Source organism: Pleurodeles waltl, chromosome 4_1, assembly GCF_031143425.1.
Source record: "Pleurodeles waltl isolate 20211129_DDA chromosome 4_1, aPleWal1.hap1.20221129, whole genome shotgun sequence".
NCBI lineage: Eukaryota > Metazoa > Chordata > Amphibia > Caudata > Salamandridae > Pleurodeles > Pleurodeles waltl.
Window position 1 is genome coordinate 228,628,725 of NC_090442.1, and position 24,029 is coordinate 228,652,753.

The window sequence follows — 24,029 nt, forward strand, 5'->3', positions numbered from 1 at the left end:
TGAACTTTCACTCTCCCATGCATCGTTTATTCCATTCTCACTGTGTAATGGAAACTGTTGTACCGTGCCATTTGTATTCATCACCTGACTCGAGACCTGTGGAGGAACCATCACTTGCTGCTGATTCATTGGTGCCAAAGGTATTTGCATTTGCTGATTAGGTACCATGGGAAACTGCTGTTGCATTGGCTGCATTTGCGTCATCTGCACACAGGGCATCTGCATCTGCTGCGGCTGCATAGGCTGTAATCCCTGCAGCTGATTTATGGCCTGAAAATTTGGGTTTGGACCTTTCATTTTCGGTCCCCTCATTGTCTGGAATGCATTGACATCATTGTTTTGCTGACCAACACTTGCACCTTCCTGCACCACCATCGGGCACTCGCGTTTCCAATGTCCGACAATTCCGCACACGTGACACGGCATCACCTTTTTCAATGCCTGCACACCAGTCGGAGTTACAACAGTGTTCAAATCCGGACCATTATTCCCAAAACCTCCTCTGCCTCTCGCCTGTGGCTGAAACATCATATTTCCCTGCAGCTGCGGTTGCGGTACCTGCTGTTGGAACCCTTGCAACCCTTGCAGACCTGTCTGAGCTGCTTTAAGTTGCATCATCATCACTTTCTCTTTCAACCTTTTCTGTTTCACTTCAATTTCGTCGCTACAGTATTTCGCATAATTCAACACCTCATCAATAGGTTTCGACTGCCAACAAATCAAATTCGTCTTTATCATCTGACTTATCTCTGGTCTCAGCCCTTCCACAAATCTAAACACAAAATGAAGCATGTCCTTCGCCTCTATTGTTTTTGTGCCACTGTAGTTCTTGAACGCCTTCAACAACCTCTCATAGTAACCATGAATCGACTCTTTAGCCTCTTGGGCAGTTCGATCAATCTTCTGCCAATCCACATTTTTCGCTGCAACCTTCGTCTTCAAGTGCTCAATCACCTTATAGTACAAGCTCATCACCATAGGTGATGGTGCACCCGTATCCCTGTCCCTCTCTGGTTCACTTGTCGGCCAACCTACAGCTCTTTTGCAATCCTCCCACAAATCTGCCGGAACCACAATCTCAAAGAGGGTGTTCAGGTCTTCCCAAAGACATTTCGCAAGCTTCACAAACCTATCAGTCTGCTGATACCATTCAATCGGTTTCTCTCTCAGTTTGGGAAAATCATCCGTAAAAGACTGAATGTCGCTCCTGTGCCACGGTACATGTACTAATTTTCCCCCTGCTGTCTCCCTCATTGGTAACATGGCTATTGCATCACTACTCTGTGGTCTTTTCTCCTTATGCTCTGGGACACTGTCTTTCTTCTTTTCCTTTTTCTTTGCCCATCTGCTCTCCCATTTGTCTAGGCAACCCCACACTTGTGCACTCTGCAGCAATTCTCTAAGGTGCGTTTTCATGCCTGCTGACCTCATGTGTTCAAAGTCTGTGGTCCCGAAATCCAATCTATAGCTCCTGCTCAAGTGTTTTGTCTTATCTATCTCAATCCCGTTTTTGTCAGCTATTTCTTGCAACCTTCTGTGTACCTTGTTCACTTCTCTCGTAATCCTGGGACATAAATACCTCAGCTCTTCTTCCGAGTAGGACTCTAACCTATTCAAACCCATAGTCCCTTCCACCAATTCTTGTGCTTCCATGTTCAACCTGACCCTATTCAGATAGTCTTCTCCCTTCCCACTGGTTGAGCTTTGTGTGGAATTCAGACTGTTGAACCACTGTGTCAGCTGTTGCGCATTCAACCCCATCAGTGTAGCATTCACATCGACTGCCATTGATGGTTGCGGCAACTTTTCAGTGTTCGATGATAGCGGTATCATCAGTGGGGGACTCGACCTCACCACTGTTGACTGAGCACATATTTGACTAAACTCCATTAAGGACCCAGATCCAGTTGGCAGAGCCGCTATCGGAGTTATCTCTGGAGTGTTTTCTATGCACCTCCTCTCCGTCCCACTCTGCACCATTGATCCTTGACCGATCATACCTAAGTTAGGCTGAGTGTACAAAGGTACCGGTGGACCTACAGTAATGGGTAGGGTTATCGCATCTGGGTTCTGTCCATTTCCCATGTTCTGAGGCATGTTCATTCCCACACTATGGGTCATCATTGCCGGCATGCCCATCTGACTCCCCATCATCTGAGCATGTGCGGTTCCCCCCTGCATTTGCTTTTGAGGCGTCAAAAGCTGAGTTGATTCCGCTTGTGCCAATGTTGGGTTGCAACCATTCTGTACTCCCATTACGGTTGGATCTAGAATCATTCCTGCACTGTTGTCACTGCTGTAGTACCTTGGGACCTGCGTCTGATAATTTTCTGCTGGTTTCAATATAGGCACATCTGGATATATTCTCCTAACCTGCGGTATCTGCGGGGTGAACAGTAAACTTGGGTCCTTAGATCCCGATGGCGTTTCTGAATTCGGAGTTTCATTATTCTGTACCGGTGCCGGAGGGGCAGAACTGGTACTTGGACCTTGCCCACTCGCTGCATAGGGTGGTGGACGGTCGTTCAGCAATTGGATGATGAACTCCTCATCCTCTGACTCGTCTTCTCTATCTTTGGAACACCTCCTGTTTGTCTTACAGGTAGCTTTCTTGCCTGTCTCCTCTTCTTCCTTAGCAATTGCGGGGAACAATTTTATCCCCTGCAATATATCTGACCTCCACACCTTCTGTGCATTATCCCACCTAGCGTCCGCTAGTGTCTTTTCTACCTTTCTCATCCTGGTCTCGAACTTCTTTTGCTGTTGCTGTCTAGCCATTAGCTCCCAAATCGCTAGAGCCTCAAACTGTGCTGGCCTTGGAGGTACCTTCATGTCGTACATCGCGAATCTCAAATTCTCTAGGATCCTTATATTGAATGTCCCATGGATCGGGAACGCTACGCTCCCATGTTTCTCTGTCAGCTTGTGCCATTGCTTTAGCCAAAGGCACGGAGCTACCCCCTTCTCCTCCATTACAATGTAAGCTGGTGTACCTTCGGGTGGCGTCTCCTCTCCTACGCTCGCTTTAACGTAAGACTCCCCCTTCATCGCACTCTTTAATGCTTTAAAAAATTTCATTTTCTCGTCTTTTATTTCACAAAGTTTGTAATCAATAAGTGACTTTAATTCCCGGAATACTCTTCGCTTGCCTTTCCCCTTCCAATCGAGCCCCACGGAATGCGTCCAATCCGTGCGCGACCCTTCTCTGCTACCAACCTATCCCAGCGCGGCTCCTAGTGACGTCACACTCACACACTCTGCGGCTGACAAAGCCTCGCGGCTTGTCCTCCTTCACTCACCTCTCGTAACAACTTCTAGCATATATAGCGAGCAACCAAAAATATAAAACAGATCTGTCGGTTTACTACAGGAAGGGTAACACAATCGCTTCAGGACCTTAGGGATTTTTCACTAGCCTCGGCAGTTATTCCATCTTTCTCGGTCCCCACTTTCGCAAGCAAATCTGACCCGCAGACTGCTCTCAACTTGTCAATGATCTATTCTAGTGCACTTAGAATTTTGTCAAAGCCCGAAGTCGAAGTTTTCTTTCACTCCCTCAACACACGTACCGACTCGTTGACCACGCCCGGTCAACCTACTAAACCGACCAGACCACAACATAAACAAGTGTCTCATACACTTTTCAACATACTCCGGAGTCTCTTGACCTCGCAGGGCCCGTCTCAACAACAACCACCACGTGGACCTTTTTCTGCACAAAGCGCCACATACACGTGAAGTTCGACGACTTCCCTACTCTCACACTCGGAGTCGCACCTCCGCTATTTCTATGAAGTTCGACGACTTCCCTACTTCTACACTCGGAGTCGCACCTCCGCTATTCTCTAAAATCCTAGCAACCTTTTCACACAATCTGCGGCAATAAGCTGTGCAAGCGCAAAATCCTAACTTCACTCATACCGTCACTAGTACCACCAACGCTGATCTCACACCTCCGTTCTCTCCATTCGCAAGCTCCGAGATCCCGGGAAAGTCGCGAGGGACTTAGCCCATCATCATTCTGTCAATCTGTTTTACCCAAGAAAAATCTAATTCAACTTCTCGAGTGGGATCTCAAAAGTCGAAACCGTTAATTCAACACCATGTATGTCTCGAGTGGGGTCCCAAAAGTCGAAACCGTTAATTCAACACCATGTATGTCTCGAGTGGGGTCCCAAAAGTCGAAACCATCCTCTGCTACCATCTACTGATAGAGCGTTCCGTACTAATTATTTACCTGGGTTTTGGACGCTCTTGGGCCGATGAATCTTTTGACCAAGTGGGACTCTCTTCACCCGAGATCAGTCAATTAATCTAATCAATAACGAACATATCCAATACCCTGATCAACATAACACTTAACAATTAATCCAGAAAACATTTCGACGAACCATGACCTTTCGGTCATGAATAACCACACCAGTTTATTCAAAGTTAATGAATTTATTTCCCTATATTAACAAAGCTAGCACAATATAGATGTGTCTCAACACCAAATGATATATGTAAATGAACATTAATAGCTGTCCATAACGGCGGAAAAGATGCAATCTATGCAGCATTTGAATGACAATGCCTTCGATAATGGCAACGCAAACTACTAAAACTATAATCTGTAATGAGCTAATTGCATACATTAGTCAGCATAACAAGGTCTCAAATTGCATCGTGCAACAAAAGGAATCCTCATCTAACCTCAGATTAGCATCGGCATGTGGGACTTCATGCAAAAACAATTTTGTAACATTAATTTAGAAAACTCCTAACTAGGGCTCTTATCAAAAATCAGCAGTTGGTTACCTAAAAGAAACACAATGCAATTGTACAATTTCCTTTCATATTTACCAAATTCAATCAGCATTCAAAGAGGTCTTCGTCTCACAGGTACCGTTTTCAATCAGCATGGAACGGGGCAAAGGGGCAGGGTGGACGGGGCAGTTGCCTCACGGCGGCAAGATAAACTACTACTTCATGCAAAAGGGACAGATCAAAGTTAAAGTCTCTAGGGCGAGAATTTCTTAAAAGTCTCTCGAAGACGGCAAAATGACGAAGTCAGCAAGATGGGCCATAATGGCCAATGTCCTGCAAAATGGCGGGTAATGGCGAGTAACGGCAATGATGTCCGGGTAATGGCTGCAATAGCAAAAATGGCTATAAAAATGGCTGGTAACGGCAATAATGGCTGCTTTCTCCTTGTGCACCTGGTTTAAATAGACAACAGTTCAAATCCAGTAGGGTCTTCCATTGGAGGGTTCATAGGTTGGCTTCAAATTGTCCAATCAAAAACAACAGTTCTCAAGCTTTTACTTAAGCATACATTATCCTTGGAGACAGTTACGTAAGTTGCAACATTTTATACCAATTAACTCACTTTCAGAGCTTCCATTGTCCGCACCTGCAGATTGACCTTGGAGCAAAGAAGAAGATGCCAGTCTGGCACGAAACCTTAAGATAAGCATGTGAACGATCTCAGTGGAAAAGTACAGCTTCAAGCAAGAATACACGTTTATTAGCACATTGGAAAAATACGAGCATCTAAATCGTGAGACAAGACAACTAGGCCGAAGCCTGCACTAAAGTTGTGCTAAGCTAAAACATTTCAAACAAGCAAATCATAGCACACGTTTACGATTATGTCGGATTAGTGCACTTCTAATACATCACGTTATATAAAGCACGCTTATAAATGTTGGCAAACTACTCTGAGGGCACATTTGTCCCCGTACAATCTTTATTCGTTCGATTAAAGTCACACTTGATTATTGCGGCACTACGTTTAAGCGCTAATAAATGTAAAACCTTCATTTCTGCGTCATCACTTCCTTGGTAGGATGAGGGAAGCAAAAAAGTAGGTAGTGTGATACTGTGTCGGAGGAGAAAAGGTGTAGCCACCTTTTGGTGAGAAGGAGGCACAAGTCCTAAAGTCAAGCTTATCTGGGGAAAAAGTGTGTGTACTGGGGCTGAACTGAAATTGCCTGCAATTTTCTAACCCTCCTACCCACAAGGAAGATTGTTTTGAGGGTCAGCAATCTCGTGTGGGCTAGGGGGACATTACAAACCTTTTAAGAAACTAATCACAACAGGTGAATTAAATAGGAAGGGTTGGTCCAGCAACTGCAAGAAAGCCACAAAGGCAGAAAGGTAGCCTTTAACTGCGCACAAAGCAAGGCCTTGGTGGGCAAGGCAAAAAAACTTCAGACAAAGATGCAGAAAGAGAATCAACAGATTTAGCAGTACACCAGACCACAAACCTATCCCATCACCAGGTGTAAATTGTTTTGATGGAGTGACGTCTAGATGTCAGAATGAGATCACATACTTTGGGAGATCCTACCAAAGGGACAGCCCGATCATAGGACAGATGCTCATGGTCAGGAGTTCGGGATGCCATCTTATCCTTGCCCTATCTGGGGCCACTAAGATGACTTGGGCCCTGTCATTCTCAATCTTCTTAAGAACTCTGATGGTAGATGTACAATAGCCGAGCCTTGAGCACCACTTGAGATTAAATGAGTCGCTGTGCCAGAGCCACTTGGGGAAACTCCAACATACAGAAGTGCGGACAATGCACGTTCTTTGTAGTGGTGAAAAGACCTAACTGAGATTCTCCCTAATCATTGGAAAGACCCTGCACCACCTCGGGATGGAGATGCCACTTATAATCCATGAGGCATCGATTGGTGAGTTGTCTGCTCAGATGTTTAAAAAGCCTGCCAGATGTTAAAGCACCAGGAAAATGTCCTGACACTCCAGCCATGTCCAGAGGCACATGGCCTCCTGACAGGGTCCATGACCCCACCCCTGCTTGTTGCAATACCACATAGCGGTGGTATTGTCTTAACACCTGAACTAGCCTTCCCTTGATGGAAGATAGAAAGTTTTTCAATGCCAGGTGAATCACTTAGTTTCAACATTTTGATATGGAGTTGAGACTCTCCAGAGATCAGAGTCCTCTGATCTCCATCTCTCCCATATAGCAGCCCCAACCAGGAAGTGATGCACCTGTCATTACTGTGAGCTCTGGATGGGGATGAGAGAGGGGTCTACCATTAATCCGATTACAGTCTGTGAGCTTCCACTGCAGGTCTTTTGCAGTCTCCCCCCCCCCGGTACAGCACCCTGGGATTACAGATCCCAATGAAGCGCTCACATATGCCAACATTCACAAACTTTCCCCAGGCTCACAGTAGACCACTTAAATAAATTCCATTTAACATATACAATTATTATTTTTTCATTAACAGATCACATATGCATGGCTAGTGACCACAATCTCTAAATATCTTGATCTATATTGAGCTACTTAATTAGGGTTATTGCTTGAAAGAGGGGAGTGCTACTCAAGTACCACCACAAACCTTGTTATGGTGATCCACAAAAGTCAATTAATTAACCTGTGCTTAACCCTCTGGTAGCGTGAAGTCCCTAGTAAAGTGCACTAGAGGTGCCAGGGCCTGTAAATCAAATGCTACTAGTGGGCCTGCAGCACTGGTTGTGCCACCCACAAACGTAGCTCTGTAATCATGTCTCAGACCTGCCACTGCAGTGTCTGTGTGTGCAGTTTTAACTGTAAATTCGACTTGCCAAGAGTACCCACTTGCCAGGCCCAAACCTTCCCTTTTCTTACATGTAAGGCACCCCTAAGGTAGGCCCTAGGTAGCCCCAAGGGCAGGGTGCAGTGTATGGTTAAGGTAGGGCATATAGTAATGTGTTTTATATGTCCTGACAGTGAAATATTGCTAAATTCGTTTTTCACTGTTGCAAGGCCTGTCCCTCTCATAGGTTAACATGGGGGCTACCTTTAAATCTGATTAAAGTGTATATTCCCTTTGGGAGCGGATGGACATGTGAAGTTTGGGGTCTCTGAGCTCACAATTTAAAAATACATCTTTTAGTAAAGTTGATTTTTAGAACTGTGTGTCTGAAAATGGCACTTTTAGAAAGTGAGCCATTTCTTGCTTATACCATTTCTGTGACTCTGCCTGTTTGTGGATTCCCTGTCTGGGTCAGTTTGACAGTTGGGCTGGTTGCACCTCACACTAGACAGTGACACAAAGGGAGCTGGGGGTTTAATCTGCATTTCCTGATGAGCCATCTGTGCTAGGAGGGAGGGGAGGAGTGGTCACTTACACCTGAAAGGGCTGTGCCTGTCCTCACACAATGCCATCTCCGACCCCCTGGTGAGTGTCTGGAGCCTGGCCTGGGAAGGGCAGGATTTCACTTTCAAAAGATACTTTACTTTGAAGTTGGCCTACTTCAAAGGAGAAATTGGGTATAAGAATGGCACCCAAAACCATAGACTTAAGAACACTTCTGGAAACAAGAGGAACCTCTGCCTGGAGAAGAGCTGAATAGCTGAGGAAGGAGAGCTGCCCTGCCTGTGACTGTGCTTTGTGGAGATATTCTGCAGTTGCTGCTTCTGCCAGAGTAAGAGGGCAAAGACTGGACTGTGTGTCTTCCATCTTGTGAAGAAATCTCCAAGGGCTTTGTTTAGAGCTTGCCTCCTGTTGTTTGAAGTCTCAGGGACAGCAAAGACTTTTCTCTTTCAGCACCTGGAGTCTCTGGAGAGACTCCTGCTCTGACAAGTGGTGCCCTATCCAGTCCTGGGGCCCTTGAAAGGAAAGCTGGTGGAAATCCAAGGAAATCGACTTCGGACCGACGCCGCTGCTGAATCCGGTGACACCGCCTGCACCCAACTCCGTGATCTTCACTGGAACGCGACGACCTTCGCAGGCCCGATGTCGCTGCAGCCCCGCTGATGTCTGCAACTCCGTGGAAGTCGCCGCACCACGCCATGACCGACGCCGCTCAAAGTGCGTGGATTCAACGTTTCGCACAGACTCCGCGATCCCCGACTTCGCGCCTCGACTTGTTTTTACTCTTCAACAAAGGTACTGTACTTGGGGGTCTACGCGACTCCGTGTCTGGCGCCGGTGGTGTCGGCTTGTTGGGAACAACTCCATCACAACGCCGTGTTAACACCTCATCGAAGCATTTTGTGTTTAAGCACTATTTTTGAGTTTAGTCTTTAAAAATTCATAACTTGACTTGTGTATGTCAGATTTTTGTCGTTTTGGTCTTGTGTCTTGTTTAGATAAATATTGCCTATTTTTCAAACTGGTGTTGTGTCATTTTGTAGTGTTTTCATTAAGTTACTGTGTGTGTTGGTACAAATACTTTACACCTAGCACTCTGAAGTTAAGCCTACTGCTCTGCCAAGCTACCAAGGGGGTAAGCAGGGGTTAGCTGAGGGTGATTCTTTTTTACCCTGACTAGAGTGAGGGTCCATGCTTGAACAGGGGGTAACCTGACTGTCAACCAAATACCCAATTTCTAACGTGCTGCATAAATACTTTACATCTTGCTTCTAAATTAAGTGTAAAGCCAACACAAGAAAACCCCAAATCAATTGAGAAAAATCGAGCAAATTGTAATGAACAGGACACTGACTCAAATGAAAGCCAATCAGCAGAACCTGGGAGTTTTTAGTGCACAGCAGTGTGTATAAGATCAAAGCACCAACCATTTGCGGAGTTGAGCTTTACATTGACATTTTTGACAGAAGGAATGAGTGGCAGGGTGGAATAAAATAGACACTGGGAGAAACAGGTTCAGATCTGGCAGGAAAAGAGCTTGAAATCTAGAGTTAACATAAGCTTGGATAGCCATCCAGGGTCCATTTGCTTGGAGGCCATCAGGAATTTTGTAATGGCTATGAGAAGGTGGCATGAAATGGAAGCCAAAGAATGATATGTCTCCAAGTGATAGAGTGAGTGGAGTGGGATGGTGGGGCAGGAGGGATCAAAACATGAGGATTTAAGGATGGAGAGAGAAGGTCAGTCTAATTCCACCCATTATGTCAAGGAAAATGTTGGCTTTGTCATCAGAGTCTGGAAAAGAATAACTACAAATAGGATTAGTGACATCTTTAACAATTTGGAAAACTTGTATTGGCACACCATCTGTGGCAGAACTAGCTTTAGCAACATGCACTGTCCAGACTGCTGGGACAGTAACCAACTGATCAACAACTGACATTAGTGAGCTAACCACTGTTTAGATGTCTACTGCACATGTTACTTACCTCCAGGGGGTTTAACATTTCTCAGATGGACCATCCCAGTGACCTTCCTGCTAGTACCAGGTCTGCCTCAGCATCACCCAGGAGGACCTCTTGAAAATACAGGCACTCCAGAAGACAAACCTGGTGAGGGTCTTTTAACCTGGGTCATTAAGTGACATGAAGAATATACAGCCTCTCCATACCAATATCTAGTCCACAGTAGGTGGGTGCCATCCAAATCTCAAACCCAGGTGACTGCACTCTGTAGCTCCCTGTGTATTAAGTAACTGTTTAAAGACTGTGGCAGTTTTAAGACACATTTCTCAGAAAGGACTAAAATTACCAGCTGTGGTTAACTGAACCCCCAATGGTCAAATGGCATTTAAGACCTCCAAAAATGCTTTCTCTACAGCCTTGCTTCCACCAGAAAGACAGAGGCAGATATTTCCACCATTTGAAACAGCTATTCATTGGTTACCAGCGACCTATACATTAGATTTCTTACCCATTGACTTATATTGAGAATAGTTAAAAATGTTTTTGTTTAGAACACTTTTCACATTTTGTTGTCATCTAACACTTTATACTTGATTAAATTGGTTTGGACCTTGCATAATTCTTTAACTTGTTTTCAGTTGTTGATTCTCGCACCCCAAGTTCTCACACCACCTGTGTAACACTGATGGGAAACAGTGCTAAACAGTAATAGATGAATACATTACAAAGCTTTGGCGTGCCTTTGAAGGCTTGGAGTTGCACTGGCAGTGAGGTAAATCATTTCTAAAGTTGTCTGAGAGTATGCTTACCTGACTTGACAGTGTGCAGCCGTCAGAACATAAGTAGGTGATATAATGCAACCACCACAAAAGTGCTTCCCTCTCTTTGTCTGCAGGCTGACCATCCAAGGAAATGAACTGGGGCACGCATCCCAACCACCAATCACTCTGGGGTTGTGCTTTTCATCTGCTTGCACACTTCTTGTGGCCCTTACACTGCAGTTTTCATTCAGTATGGGCTGCCCCGCAGCAGTTCCACAGGCACCTGAAGCACAAGATTCTTGGTGAAATATTTAGTGTCTTCAACAACTTAATACACAATTTATTAGAGGAATCTGATCCACTTTGTCCCTTCTCAAAAATAGTTTAAGTTTTGAAAAAGGTTGTTTTGATGGTGTACCCCAAAAGCACTTATGTTTATGAAAATATCAAAGAAAATTACATTTGGGAATCGTCATCATAAGAGGAATGAAAAAATCATACACCTGCAACTGGTCAAGCGCGACCATCTTAAACATTCAAAAATATTATACTGCACTTTTGAGATCAGTTAATTTACAATGTGCTTTACACTAAAGTAAATATACAACACCACTGCACACTAGGAATAACGTCGAGAGTCCTTGCAAAACATAGGTCTTTCTTATTAATTTATGCGAAAATTGTGCAGTAATTTTATCCAAATTTTTAAACTTTCTCTGAGGGGAGGACCAGAACCCTTGCACCGAACTGCTTTAGAGGAGGTCTGGTTCACTCACTTTGGTGTGCATATTACACCCTACCACTATCAAAGATCTCCAAGCCATCACTGTTAAGGGTATTTCATCTCACTCAAAGCTTCGAGCCATCACATTTTTAGATCATTTTCAACACAATCTTCAGTCATTTTTGTACTTACGAGGTGAGCCATTTAGCGTGTTACTCCTCTCTCCCAGCGTCGACTCCGCAGTGACTTCTGTACACGTGCTCCTGAAGCCACGATCACCCACTGACTGATCAGTCTGAAAATGCAGAGTCAAATAGTTGCCAGTTGACCTGAAGGTGATGCCTTTTGCATTGCCACAAAGGTTTCCTGCAACACAAAAACAGCTTCTGTCGTTTCCTCAGTAAACCAAATTATAATTTTTTTTAGCAAATTCAAAAGCTTAGCAGTAAATGATTTTCATCTATCGGTATCCATTCATGTATGTATAAAAAGCACGGACTCGTCAGAGAAAATATGACACCACTCGGGGTAATGCATGCAAATTATTTTAGTCACAAAGGGAACCTATCCCTCCATCCAAATTCCTGACGCATTTCAACAAGTCCTTGGTCTTGTACATGGAAGATGCTAACTTGTTCTATATTTCAATATATTTCTATCCATGGTCGATATTTTAATCTCAAATTGTGTTTTATTTATTCACGACCATCCAGTGGCTATGTCTCATACTCCGATTATTTCAAAATGCTTTGGGGTATTTTAGAGCTAGAGCCTTGTGTGACAATACAAAATATCAGCAACTCATGGCCAACGAGCTAAAAAAAGGCAGCCTGTTTGACTGGGTGTCAGTGCCAGAAAAATATATCTCAACACTCTTAGCTCTGTCAGAATTCCCGATTTCAAAGTGTTCATTAAAGAACAAGCATTTGCAATGCAATAGGTCTCGCATTTGCTCGAGTTAGATCTATTGGCGTTGTAAATTCCAAACTGGACTTTTCTTGCCACAAACTGAAAATGAAAAGTAAAACAGTTGACATATGTGAGCCGATTCAAAGCGCTACAGCTGCCATGAGCACGAAAGAGACAAAAGGTAAAAGAAGTTTGCTTGCAGTGAAATGTGTCCGCAAATGTGCAATTACCCATGTAACAGGGGCAGTCTGCAAGGCGGTGACAAAACCTCCTCAAGGTGGGACAAACAAAGCAGTTACCAAGGATTACAAAGGATTTTTGAAAGGCAAGCCCACAAACGACTGAAAGTAATGAGTGGGAGTGGTTTAAAGCCCACAAGATTTACAACAGGTCAAATTGCTTGCGCGCTCGACCTAAAAATAAAATGAAAGAACACCTTTGAAAACGTACAGTGTTGGAAAGTACCCTCTTTCTTGGCATGATTACCCCCATGTTAGAGTGTTTGACTGTGTTCACTGGGATCCTGCTAACCAGGACCCCAATGATTATGCTTGTTCCCTGTAAATTTGGTAGATTGAACAACACACCACACATTTGGCATACTGGTATCCCCTTGTAAGTCCCTAGTATATGGTACCCAGGGACACATGGCATTGGGGTACCAGGGATTTCTATGAGCTGCATGTATTATGCCACCCATAGGGAGCCCATATAAAATGTGTCTGCAGGCCTGCCATTGCAGCCTGCATGAAAAGGTGCCTTCACTGTAAATCACCCCTATGGTAGGCCCTCCAAGCCCAAGGGGCAGGGTGCAAGTTCCTGTGTATGAGGGCACCACTGCACTAGCAGAGGTGCCCCCACAAACTCCAGTTCCATTTTCCTAGCCTTCGTGAGTGCAGGGATGCCATTTTATGTGCGTACTGGACATAAGTCACTACACTATGTCCAGCTACATAACGGTAACTCCGAACCTGGTCATGTTTGTTATCAAATATGTCAGAATCATACCCTAATACTGTTGCCAGTATTGGAATTATGATTCCATGCACTCTGGTGGCTCCTTAGAGGACCCCCAACATTGCTCCCACCAGCCTTCTGGGGTTTTCCGGGCAGCCCCAGCTGCTACCACCCCTCAGGCAGATTTCTGCCCTCCTGCTGCTTGAACAGCTGAAGACAAGGAAGGCAGAACAAAGGATTTCCTTTGGGATGGGGGGGGGGCGGAGGGGGTAACACCCTCTCCATTTGGAAATAGGTGTTACATGGCTTGGGAGGGGTAGCCTCCCCAAGCCACTTGTATGCTTTGAAGGGCACATTTGGTGCACTCCATGCATAAACCAGTCTACACTGGTTCAGGGACCCCCAGACCCTGCTCTGGTACGAAACTGGACAATGGGAAGGGGAGTGACCAGGGTTGGTGCCCAAAGCTCCTCCAGAGGGTCCCTTGATTCTGCCATCTTGAATCCAAGGTGGACAGATGCCTCTGGAAGCATCTGCGTGGCCAGATCAGGCAGGTGATGTCAGATCCCCCTCCTGATAAGTGGTCACCTTGCTAGGTGACCAATCCCCCTTTCAGGGCTATTTAGGGTCTTCCTCTGGGGTCCTCAGATTCGGCTTGCAAAATTCCAGCAGGACTCCTGTGCTTTGACTTCTAGCCACTGGAACTGCGACTGGACCCTCCAGGAACCGACAATCTGCATCTACAGCGATGACTCTGCTAGCAACATTGTTTCCACGGCTCCTTCCAGCTTCTGCAACATTACCCCGGCTCTGCATCCTCCGAGGGTAGCAAGTCTTCAGTCTGCACAAGAAGGAAGAAGGTATCTCACTTGGAGTGAAGGAGTCCTTCCCCTGCATCCGCAGGCACCAACTGCAACGATGACTGGCTGCGTGAATCTCCGCTCATCCTGTGCTGCATGGATCCAAACCGGGATCTGTCTCATACATTTGTTTGCAACAATCTCTACAAGGCACAAACCCCTTACTTTCAACAGGGGACTTGCTGCCTTCCACACTGGAATACATTTGGATAAGTTTGTCAACTGATTAGAAAAAAAAGTATACACTAGCTCTATACCCATGTATATTAGTTCCTATGATGTCAAAAGCTGTTTGACATGACTACATGTGATGTAATCAAATATATTAATTAGCACTCCGAACCATTTTGAAAACTTGAGCGCTTTTAATCGACTCAATGAGTCGAGAATATTCTAAATGAAATTGGGCCCTGTGGGGAATAGAAAAACAATGGCCGGATATTTGAGTCATATGCCTGTATTTGTCATTTTCCCCTCTAAACACTTGCTTTGTAAAAACCAGTAATGTAAATGTTCAAAAATGTCCACTAGCTTCCTCAGAAACAATCACAGAGAAGCTCTCTCTCACCACTTACTCTACAATGCCTACGAGCTGGAAGTCATTCATTTACAGAGCATTTCTTCCGGTGTCATCATTCTTAAGGGGGCAGATCATTGTGACAAATGTCCTTTATTTTTGCAGTCAAATTTTGCTTACTGTGCACACGTTGGCTATTTTTTCAACCTTTAAACAAGGCTAGTTATACATGAATATTTTCTCTACAGTGCTTCGTATTACACATACGAAAAACAAACCAGCTTTATCTTCAACTTGTGTTAAGCCTTTTTACTTAAGTTTGGTTTTGCTTGACCTATTCGGATGTGTCTGTAAAATTTAAGTTTTCTCCTGAATTATTTGCCTGAAATTTCACCCTTAGTCTTGAGATTTTACAGTTACTGCCCAGAAATGGCCTCCATGACATGTGATCACTCTACATCGCCAGCTTCTCTTTTCTACTCCTGAAATCCAGCCACAGCGTGAAGATGTGAACGCGGTTTTCAGCGCCATTGACTCACGTTTCATTCATGAGCACGTTTTGCTCCCACTTATGCGGTTACTTTAGTGTGAGCCGGCAGTGTATCTACTCAGCCCTTTCGCTCCCCAGGTTTGTTATTTCATGCAAATTCGTTAATTACGTTCATGCAGGGTATCCAGAGATCACTGGTCTGGTTCAATTTGGACAAAATAGGAATCTAGGCCTTGTTTTAATAAACAGAAGATCTTACTGACCTTACGTGTCTTTGGCCTGCACCGAATCCACTCGACTCAACATTTTGCTTCTAGTCACTTGCACGCATGTGCACAGGTTCTTAATATGTAAAAATCAGCCTACAAAGGCTGCCCCAGATAGCCGACCATGCATACCTCATTTATAAACATTTATTTTCTCAAGCGGCGCGTCTAATGTTGTGCGCCTGTGTGCTTAATCAGAATCCAAGATCTTTTTTTAAGGGCAACACACATTTTATATCTTATGACTCTTCACTTATTTAAGAGCGATTCCACTCTGTTTTTATATGTACGTTCCTGTATTAGCAGCCCCATACAGGCGATACATCCAAACATCTTACTGCTCTAGAGCTGCGCCTCAACTGAAGGTCAGCATTCTACTACATCATACAGTGACATAATATAGAATGTACATTAACCCACGTTCTACATGGAGTAATGGAGGTAACCCATTACCCACTCCTTAATATTCAAAACAAAATTGAATATATTAACAAAAACTTAATAACCAATAAGTGTGCAACCTGTAATATTTAAATAAAGTACAACATATCACTTTTATACTATCTATACTCAATTACTTATATACATAGTCTTTAATTTCAAGTTCATATTTATGAGTCTGCCATACCTACCAATCTTATTTCTTTTATTTACTGACAGATTGGCATTATTACTTTTTGAACATTACTCTGTGGACTCATTTCGTTACTTTCTGAATTTGGGCCAATAACTCAATTGTTATTGTTTGATCACACCTAATCTCTTCCATCCAGTCAATATTTCTCTTGTTAAGAAGATCATATAATTCTTGTCTGCATTTAGTCAATCGACTCAAATGCCTAACTTTACCATCGCTAAGGAGCGCTGAATTACAAAACAATTAGACACTCATGGGATCAGAAAATGTACTTTCACCTTTATGTACTTTTCTGTCTTTCTTGACCCATTAACCTATTTCAGTTGATACTATTTTGACACCCTGTTTCTTATTGTACCAATCTTTGTATCTTTCATTAGCTGCTAAAAGTTTTTTTTTGTAATTTAAAAATTGAGTAACACCTGGGCCGTTTTATTTTATAAGTAGTCTAAGGGTATTTTAATATGTTAACATATCACTATCCCCAACACATGGTATGACTACGTTTCTTTCTGTGCACAAAAACTAAAATGCACATATTAGTGGAACAATCACACTGCCCGGTTCGAGGGGCAGTAATTTTGAGGGGAATATTCTAGTAGCAATTCTTCATTCTGCCAAAGAGAGATGATGCTCGTTATTTATACTGGCATACAAATTCAGATGTTTAATATTTGTGTGGTCCTATGTTTCCCAAACTCCAATTTCTTCTTGGGATACACTTGTGTGGCTCCCATGTCAATAATAAAGAATGCATCCGATGGGCAGCTGATCCTCTGTGTTGAGGAAGAGTAATGAATATAGGTATTGATGTACTGGAAAATTTTGTGAGCTCTCCAAATAAACAATCTTAAAATCTAGGGTCTTTCAGTGAATGTAATTAAGAAAATCTAACCAGTATGGTGCACACAATTTTTTTGGGGAATTTCACCATGTGAAAGACGCCCTCATGGAAATTCCAGTTTATGGCCCAGCGACTAGAATGGGGATTCATCCAGTCAACTTAAAAAAAATATCTACCTCTTCCTCATAAATAAAAAAAGTGACAGGCTGCAAGAAATATATTTCCAACAACAGCAGTGGCTTCTTCGATGAATCTTCAACGTTCTACTGTAGCTTCAGAGTTTTAATAAATGACCAGAGTTTCAGCATCCAATATTCGTGACAAAATTGAGGCTGAATATGTATTCCAAAATGGTTTTAATTACTACTGTGATACGTTCAAAAGCAAGGACTGACAAAGTCAATAGGTCTGGCCTTAGCATGATGGTTGTTTATTACTGTAAGCATATGCCACAAAAAGAAAATAGGCCTTTACGTAAATGTGCCTAATGCGTGAAATAATAAAAATAATTTGAAAAACCATTCACCGATTCAGCTGTCCTGTTTGTTTTTTTTAATTGTTTTTTTAAATACCAAGCCTTTCAGTTGCTTCTTGCATTTTATTATTTGTGAAGGAGACCAGAATAAATCACAGGACAACCAGGCACCAAATCGTCAGCACCTATAAAGTTACAAAACTTAAAAAGATTATAACACTTCTAAAAGGAGTTAAGACAAAAGTATCTAACATTTTAAGTCAATAGAAAAAGTAATTAAAATAAAAACATGCTCTCAACCAGCTTTGCAACTTAAGTTTATATGCACATGTGAACAATATCAAGGGCTTTGTCCAACCACTGAACGTGAAGGGAGCCTATGGGTAAAATGGGCTGGTCAATAGCCTTATACTGTATGCTGTGGTAGGGCAAGCAAAACGTGAGTGGCACTGTAGCAGACCAATAGATGAAACCTGGTCAAGAAAAGTGCCTCAATGTATGTTTAATATCTATGATGCTTTTACCTTTCCTTCGGTTGACAGTATATTCAAGTTATTTTCGGTATCTTGTAATTTTTTGAACTGTTTAATTCATGACAGTTCATCCTGTGTTTCATATTGGATACTTCTGTTTTTGTTTAATAAATAATGGAAACAATATGCATGAGCATTTTTTAATACATAGCCTATCGCTTTGCTGGTCTTACTGTGCTACAAATTAGGTAAATGTTAACATGGAAATTCCTATCTAGGTAAAGTTTAAGCCAAAAATATCTTCAGCCTTTAATGACTAGAGAAAGCACAATATAGCTACGTGTATGCAGCTGCATGTTATCACCACATCACTATACATGCAGATACTTTTGATCCTGATGGGTGCATCTTGATCTTGCGGTCAACACTGCTTTAGCTTTCTCTTGCTTAAAAGTCCTCTCCAAATAAACAGGGCAATTCAGTATACCCAGGTTTTAACACTAAATCTCCCTCTTGGGGCTCTCAAGTGTTGCCATTTATGTAGTACTGTGTAAAACACAGAATCAGCTAACATACAGGTAGTCTTGCAAAGAGTACTTCAACAGGGACTTGATACACAGAAAGATAGAGGGTGGAAGGCTCTATACCTTTAAATTACAGTAATTGATTTACGTAGCAGCTAAACTGTAAGCCTCCAATGCAGTGTGTTTTAATCAATCGTTAAATAACCATGTTTCCCTAGCAACGTTACTGATTTCATTACATTTTAATCTAGTCATTTTTATGTACATACAATACATTGCTGTATTTTAAAATGGTCTGATATAGGGATGACCTCCTGACCCCCAAATGGGGGAAGTAAATGCATCCACTAATGCAGCACGAAATACTATAAAGGCGTGAAAGCTATTGGGTTAGAAAACTGGAGGATAAACCACGCCATCCTCTAAGATAAGATTGTTTATTTCCACCAAATCTGAGTCAATGCCCTATCCTCGCATCTTTCATCTTGAACAGCAATTTTAATTCCTTTTTAAACGTTTTCTCCCTCAAATATTTGAATTTCTTTACATTGCACCCACATTCCAGTCGAAGTTAATTTTTGGTTGTAAAACTAATCCTAGCATCAGACGTTTCATATGCATAGGTATTACATTACAATTTAAATAGTTTTCATCAAGTCATTTACATTGTGTAGCACAACAAAAACACGTTGTTGAACCTTACCTAGCAACCGGGAACTAGTATTTGGTCCATCGTAAATCCTCAGCCAATCGAAAGCACAGTTAGGAGAATACTCGGTTCCAAGATCGTGGATGTCCAGCTTTAATTGCTTTCCTGATTGAGAATATATGGCCCACTTGCAGTCACGTTTGTTAGGGTAAGTGCTGGGATAGTAGGGCGATGCGACATCCACTGACCCACGGCTGACAACTGGAATCATGTCTAAAACTGGACAATCTGGAAGAACATATAGGAGGGAATTAGTATACCGACCTGAAAGTGCACTTTGGTTTGATACTTGTTCACTTTATAAAGCTGAAGTCGTACAGGCAACCATTAATAATCAATTTTCTAAATATAATCTTAGAACGAAATAGCCATTCGAGCTATGTCACACAGACGTAGTGTTACAATTATTAGAAAACTTACTTACCATAGTGTTAAATTATTTACCCATTCATCCACTACAAAATGAAGGCCTCAAACTTATAGAGAATTTCTAAAAGTACTGAAAAGTCAATTTGTGTGGAAAAAACATTGATGTTAAAGATGCAAGTGAGAGCTTTTACATTTAAAAAAAGGGTCCAACCTAAGAAGTAGGGTATATTTTTATTGTTTTACTGAAGCCAATACAGATACGTTTTGAGAAGTTATTATTTTCAGCATTGTACACTAGCAGTTTGATTCTTGCAAATATTAAACGCCTCCCATCCAGTCTAGCAGGATGAGAAAACTAAAGATATGCTAAGTGCACACTAGGCAAGGAGGCACAAAGCCTTTTAGTTTGTAAACTATCGCCATGTCCTATGAGCATACACGACAGCCCCTACGCACAGACTTTAGTCCAGTGAGGCAGAAGCTTGACGTACAAGTTACTTACCTTTGGTAACAAAATATCTGGTACAGACATATTCTAGTTACAGATTCCCTACCTTAGAATTTTCCCCCAGGCGTCAGTCTGGATCCGGAGATTTTTTCTTCGAGTAATACCCTTGCGCGTCGGTCGACTCTGCAGGCGTCTTAGTCGCCGTGATGACGTCGGGAGTAGTACATAGACGCCGCCCTCGTGCAGTGATGTCAGTTTCTTTTAAGGACTTTCCATGCCAGAGCGCAGAGCCACTAAGAACACTGATATTGGTGCACCAGAGCTAAGGACCTGAAAGGGGGAATCCCTGTCCCTAGAAATCAGTTCACAAGCAGGGAGGATGGGTGGGCGGTAAGGAATCTGCGACTAGAATATGTCTCTACCAGATATTTAGTTACTGAAGGTAAGTAACTTGTACATCTGATAGAGACTTCTAGTTGCAGATTCCTTACCTTAGAATAGATACCAAAGCAATGCCATCCTCGGTGGTGGGCTGCGAACTAAGATCATACTAGAATGTCCTGCAGGACCGAACGACCAAAGTAGCCATCCCGACAGACCGGACTGTCCAGGCAGTAATGTTTAGCAAACGTGTGCAGGGATGCCCACGTAGCTGCCTGACAGATGTCCAGGACAGGAACTCTGCGTGCTCACGCAGTGGATGCAGCAGTGGCCCTGGTAGAATGAGCCTGCAAGCCTTCTGAAGGTTGCTTTTTTGCCAAGGCGTAGCACATTTTGATGCAAAGAAGCACCCATCGAGAGATGGTACGTTTCTGCACCGCCTTCCCTTTCTTCGCACCCACATAACCAACAAATAGTTGATCGTCCACCTGGAAGTCCTTAGTACGATTGAGATAGAACGCCAACGCTCTTTTTGGGTCCAGTTGGTGGAGTCTCTCCTCCTCATGGGAAGGATGTGGGGGTGCGTAGAAGGTAGGCAAAGTGATGGACTGGCCGACATGGAACGGTGTAACCACCTTAGAAAGAAAGCTCTAGTGCGTAACACCACTTTGTCAGGGTGTACGGACAAGTACGGAGGTTTTGAAGAAAGGGCCTGAAGCTCAATCACCCTGCGAGCAGAGGTGATGGCGATAAGAAAGACAGTTTTGAATGTGAGGAGCCGTAAGGGACAATAATGCATAGGCTCAAAAGGAGTACACATCAAGAAAGTAAGTACAAGATTAAGATCCCACTGAGGCATGATGAAGGGAGTGGGAGGAAATAAGTGGGTGAGCCCCTTCAAGAATCTACTCACAAGAGGAGATTTAAAGAGTGAGGGCTGATCAGGAAGCCTAAGAAAGGCAGAAATGGCAGACAGATACCTCTTAAGGGTGCCCAATGCAGAGCCCTGCTGGGCGAAGGAAAGAATGAATAGAAGAACCTCTGAAAGAGGGGCAGGTAGGGGGTCAACAGATTTGTTGGTGCACCATGCCACAAATTTATTCCAATGACAGGTGTATACAGTTTTAGTTGAGGGACGCCTGGCTGCCAAGATAACATTGCAGACTTCGGGTGGAAGGGCAAATGCCATCAACTGTTGCCGCTCAATCTCTACGCATGAAGGTGGAGGTTGGACAGGTTCGGGTGGAGGACCGTCCCCTGCTGCTGTGACAGAAGATCTGCCCGAAGAGGCAGTCTGAGTGGAGGATTGAAGGACATGCTCAGTAGCTCGGGATACCACACTCTTCGAGCCCAGTCTGGAGCCACCAAAATAACTTGGGCCCGGTCGCTCTTGATCTTCTTGAGAACTCTGGGCAGAAGAGGGATAGGCGTAAAGGAGGCCAGAGTTCCACTCGAGACGAAAAGCGTCTCCGAGCGAGTGCCGCCTTGGAAACTCCAACGTGCAAAATAGCTGATATTGCGTGTTCTCTGCGGAGGCGAACAGATCTAACCAAGGCTCTTCCCACTTGAGAAAAAGACCTTGCGCCACCTCCGGATGGAGACGCCATTTGTGATCGACAGTGCGTTGGCGGCTGAGTTCGTCTGCTCTGGCGTTGAGAGCCCGCCAGATGTTGAACCATCAGGATAATGCTCTGATGTTCCAGTCATGTCCAGAGGCGTAGTGCCTCCTGACATAGGGTCAAGGACCCTACCCCGCCTTGTTTGTTGGAGTACCACATGGCGGTAGTGTTGTCCATGAACACCTGCACCAATTTCCCTTTGAGAGAGGGAAGGATGCTTTCAACGCAAGTCTGATCGCTCGGAGCTCCAGCATGTTTATGTGGAGTTCAGACTCCACCAGAGGCCTCTGATCTCCGCCTCTCCCATGTGGCCGACCCAACCCAGAAGCGACGCATCTGTCACTATTGAGAGATCTGGTTGGGGAAGGGAGAGGGATCTGCCATTGACCCAATTGAGACTCGAAAGCCACCACTGCAGGTCTTTCGCAGTCCCCTCTGAGATCTGGACCATGTCAGAGAGATTCCCCTGATGTTGTGCCCACGGGAACTTCAAGCCCCACTGCAGAGCCCGCATATGCCACCAGGCATGTGTTACTAGCAGGATGCAGGAGGCAAAGAGGCCCAGCAGCCTCAGAGTCTGTCTCAGTGAAACCCAAGACCAAGGCTGAAAGATCGGAATCATAGCCTGAATGTCTTGGACTTGCTTTTGGGGAGGATAAGCCCGAAACCGCACTGTGTCCAGAACTGCCCCGATGAAAGGGAGCGTCTGAGAGGGAGTCAGGTGCGACTTTGGCACCTTGAAAGTGAACCCCAGCTGGTGCAGGAGGTTCACCGTAGTCTGGCGGTGTGAGACCACTGTCTAGGGTGAAGGCGCCTTCAACAGCCAGTCGTCTAGGTAGGGGAAGACTGAGACCCCTAACCTGCGCAGATGAGCTGCAACCACTGCCATCACTTTTTTGAACACCCGAGGGGCACTGGTAAGGCCGAAAGGGAGCACGGTAAACTGAAAGTGCTCGTGACCTACCACGAATCGTAGGTAACATCTGTGGGCAGGCAGGAGGGCGATGTGGAAATAAGCGTCCTGCAAGTCCAACGCTACCATCCAGTCTTCTGGGTCTAAGGCAGAGAACACCTGAGCCAGGGTGAGCATTTTGAACTTCTTGAGGAAGTAGTTCAGGTCCCGAAGATCTAGGATAGGGCGCAAGCCTTTGTCCTTCTTTGGTATCAGAAAGTAGTGGGAATAACAACCACGACCTACTTCTGGCACAGGGACCCTTTCTATAGCTCACTTGGCCAAGAGAGTGGCGCCTTCCTGGCAGAGAGGCACCAAATGATCCTCTGAAAGGGGATGGAAAGATGGTGGCATGTGTGGTAGTGCGGATTCGAAAGGGAGGGAGTAGCCCTTCCGAATTATTTGCAAAACCCACCCGTCTGTGGTGATATGTTCCCAGTGGGGCAGGTGATGGCGGATTCTGCCTCCTACTGGGCGGGAGTGAGGGGATGGACTAGGAAGGTTTGGAGGCTGCTGCGGGGGCAGGGGTGGACTGGACAGACCTCTGGTTCCCTGTCCCATGACCACGTGGGATTCTGCGCCCCTGGCCACGCATAGGCTGTCTATTGTGCATGGCCCGGTGGCTGGGTTGAGGACGCGACAGGTCGCCCCTTCCGTGGCCACGAAAGGGACAAAAAGCGGACTGTGGGGGGCGTGTGGCGGCAGAAAGGCCAAGGGACCGAGCCGTAGCCCTGGACTCCTTGAACCTCTCCAAGGCAGAGTCCACTTTGTCTCCGAAGACACGGATGCTGTAAAGAAATGCCTCCTTGGCATGGTTACCCCCCGACTTTTTGCCTTTGCTGATGCTAAGTTATGACTTGAGTGTGCTGGGACCCTGGTAACCAGGCCCCAGCACCAGTGTTCTTTCCCTAAACTGTACCTTTGTCTCCACCATTGGCACCCAGGTAAGTCCCTTGTAACTGGTACCCCTGGTACCAAGGGCCCTGATGCCAGGGAAGGTCTAAGGGCTGCAGCATGACTTATGCCACCCTAGGGGCCCCTCACTCAGCACATG

General features: G+C 44.5%; 1 protein-coding gene across 2 annotated transcripts in view; it reads right to left on the reverse strand.

Moving 5' to 3' along the window:
- Window positions 1-24,029, reverse strand: part of OVCH1 (ovochymase 1) — a 1,177,845-nt gene that overhangs the window by 177,670 nt on the left and 976,146 nt on the right. For both annotated transcript variants that reach the window (XM_069228188.1, XM_069228187.1), the window contains 3 exons: window positions 19,201-19,434; window positions 11,738-11,911; window positions 10,870-11,104 (listed from right to left, as the gene is read on the reverse strand). In XM_069228188.1, coding sequence (XP_069084289.1) covers window positions 10,870-11,104; window positions 11,738-11,911; window positions 19,201-19,434 — 643 coding nt within the window. The remainder of the gene's footprint in view (window positions 1-10,869; window positions 11,105-11,737; window positions 11,912-19,200; window positions 19,435-24,029) is intronic.